The 2,737-nt window shown below is 37.0% G+C and overlaps 1 protein-coding gene across 1 annotated transcript; it reads right to left on the minus strand.

Annotated features, from left to right (window-relative positions):
* Positions 1 to 5: 5 nt before the first annotated feature.
* On the minus strand, positions 6 to 1,161 carry LOC130504138 (probable glucan endo-1,3-beta-glucosidase A6; the record flags this gene model as incomplete). Its single annotated transcript, XM_056998730.1, has 2 exons — positions 1,067 to 1,161; positions 6 to 982 (listed from the first exon to the last, which is right to left on the minus strand). Coding segments are annotated over exons 1-2 (1,023 nt in total), but the record flags the coding sequence as incomplete, so codon positions are not given.
* Between the last annotated feature and the right edge of the window lie 1,576 nt (positions 1,162 to 2,737).

A 2,737-nucleotide genomic window follows, 5' to 3' on the forward strand; every position in this document is an offset into this window, starting at 1 on the left:
CCCGAACCGGATTTCTGGTTTTCGTTGAACAATGAGAAAACAAATGTCGGTATAGGTAAACCGGGTCTAGCTGGTGTACCGATTGGTGGAATTGCGGTCATCTTCTTGATTAAATTCCGGTTATACGTTGCTGCGTTGAGTATATTGGCTCCGGTTTCATCGATGTCTCCGGAATTAGGCCACCCGGTTTCGGAGATCGCAATGCGGATATGTGGGTAACCGAGTTTGGTCATGGCGAAGATAACCGAATCCAACATTTGGTCTACGAGATTATGGTAAACCAAACCGGTATGAGGATCGGTATAAGTTGAATTCCCTTGGAAAAGAGCATAATCCAAACTAGTATTCATAGGGTTTCTCAACCAACGGTAGTAAGGTTGAAGATTGATGAAGAAGTAAGAGTTTGTTCCGTTGAGAAACTTCAGCAACGGCGACATCAACGGTCCGGCGATATCTTCACGGAACGTTGAGTTCGACGGTGGAAACGTCGACCGGAGAGAATCCATAGGTAAAGATGTCCCGACTTTGATGTTGTGGATGCCATGAGCTCTGAGAGCATTCACGATTTTGCGCATCGCAGGTACGAGATTGGCCGTTACGTTCCTGTCTTGGACGGAGAGGATTTCGTTTCCGACAAGGACAAATCGGATTTGGGTTTGTGGATAGTAAGGGAGGATATTTGTTTTGACCCAATCTTCAGCTGTGGTTTGGTTGGTGCCGAGGGAAGTGATCTGGTGGTTATGGACGGTTATGGAGACGTAGAGGTTGGTATGAGAGAGGAGTGTTAGAGTCTCTGGATCGGCGTCGTAGAGCTTGACATGACCAGCTTTGATGGATTTGATGAAATTTATTGATTGGTAAGGAGATGGGAGGTCGTTTCCTTGTCTACCATAGTTGATACCAATCTTGCTTGCCAACGCTATCATTAGGTTCCTCTCCATGTACCTGTGTCGATTCTGATATCCCGCAGAGCAATATGAACCTGTAAAACCGATAAAGTTATGTTCATTGTGGGAGGAAAAAATGCAAACATATATATGATTTATTGATGAAGAAGATGACTTACTTGAAAAGTAGATGAGGGTGAAGAGAAAGAAAGCAATAACAGACATGACTTTCAGTGTTTGGTTCGCAATGTGTTTGTGGTGATCAGATTCTGATTTGAGTGGGAATTGTGTGGAACTTGCATCGACGTATTTAAGTAGGAGTATGGTGTAAGTTTAGTGTGAAGGAAGATTATAGATTTATATTGAGTCATGCAAGAATAGCTTCTCTTTCGTCTTTTGGTTTCTTTTGAAACTGTAGCATAGCTTATTTCTTTTATGCTAAAAGATAGTTGGTTGGATGGTTCAAACTGAACCAAGCCAATCTTTCTCCAAATTCCTCACTTAACATCATTATACATGTTGTCAATTTTACAAAGATAAAAATAAATACAATGGCAAATGTAGATTGAGAAAAACATATCAATAATAGTTTTGAGTTGTGAAGACTTTTTTTATTTAGTACATTAAGTTGGGAAGACTAGTGACAATCATATTCTTATGCAGGTCGATTTTGACCACATCCAAGTGAAACAACCAAATGAGACCCATGATTTATCAAAAGTTTTTAAGGTCTACTTTGTTGTTAACAAATCAATGTATATTGTGGAGAAGTTCAACAAATGGTGAATTGGTGAAACAAAAACAACTAAAATTAAGAAACTAACCATAGACTAGAGAAACTAAGAATAAAAAGGAGCAGAGAGATGGGGAAATTTGCTTAGTATCTTAATATTTTCTTAATGGTTATAGACTTACTAAATTTCTCTTAAAGAAGATTGGTGAATCTCTGTTAAAATGTATAGACCAATAAAATTTATATGTTAATTAAAAACTGATAAACTTTTGTTGGTTTCGAGAATTTTGTAATTTTTTACTATAAACTTGAATATTTTATTGATAAAATTTTTATGTATCTTTTTAATCAAACCTTACTTTTATAAAATTCTTACTCTCCACAAATGGAGGAAGTGTACATACATGAAAACAAAGCCATCCATATTCCATACACACACATCTATTACAAGGAATCAAATACAACACAGAACCATAGGGGCACACAAAACGATTAAACAACTAATGATGTCGAAAAGTCCTCTAATCTCAGCGACCATCAAGATTTAACGTGTTTGGAAATTAGAGACCACAATCAGTGATATAAATCCCAAGACGAAGCAGCAACAAGTGCACAATCAACAATATTCAACATAGCTACAAAGCCTTTGATTAGAACTTCAGTGTTAGAAGTATCTCTAATCCGCAACAATACCTTTCCTACACCAAAGTCACATAAAGTAGATGATGATATTGGGAGAAGAAAAATTTCCAGAAAAGCGGAAATCGGACAGTAAACGACTCGATTCACATGATGAGTGGATATATGAGGCATCAATCCATCTGACTGCAAAAAGTCTATAATTTTGGTGTCTAAAACTTGGATCTCCTTCCTCTTTTACTCTTCTTGCTCTTTTTATAAGTGGTTGTCAGAGAATCGTAAAGTAAACATCATATCCGGTCTCAGTTATTTTCGATTGATCGGTCATGTTAGCGTTGACTTTCTCCTGAACCTATAATGTACTTTTATTCTTTTAAATTTGTTATATCTTATTATTTCTTTTCATTTGAAAAGGATTTTTGAACCGGTTTGGAGTAGGATAGGTGAATGGATGAGATTATGTTTATTTTGAACCGTT

The sequence above is a fragment of the Raphanus sativus genome, unplaced genomic scaffold, assembly GCF_000801105.2.
Source record: "Raphanus sativus cultivar WK10039 unplaced genomic scaffold, ASM80110v3 Scaffold1375, whole genome shotgun sequence".
Classification (NCBI taxonomy): Eukaryota; Viridiplantae; Streptophyta; class Magnoliopsida; order Brassicales; family Brassicaceae; genus Raphanus; species Raphanus sativus.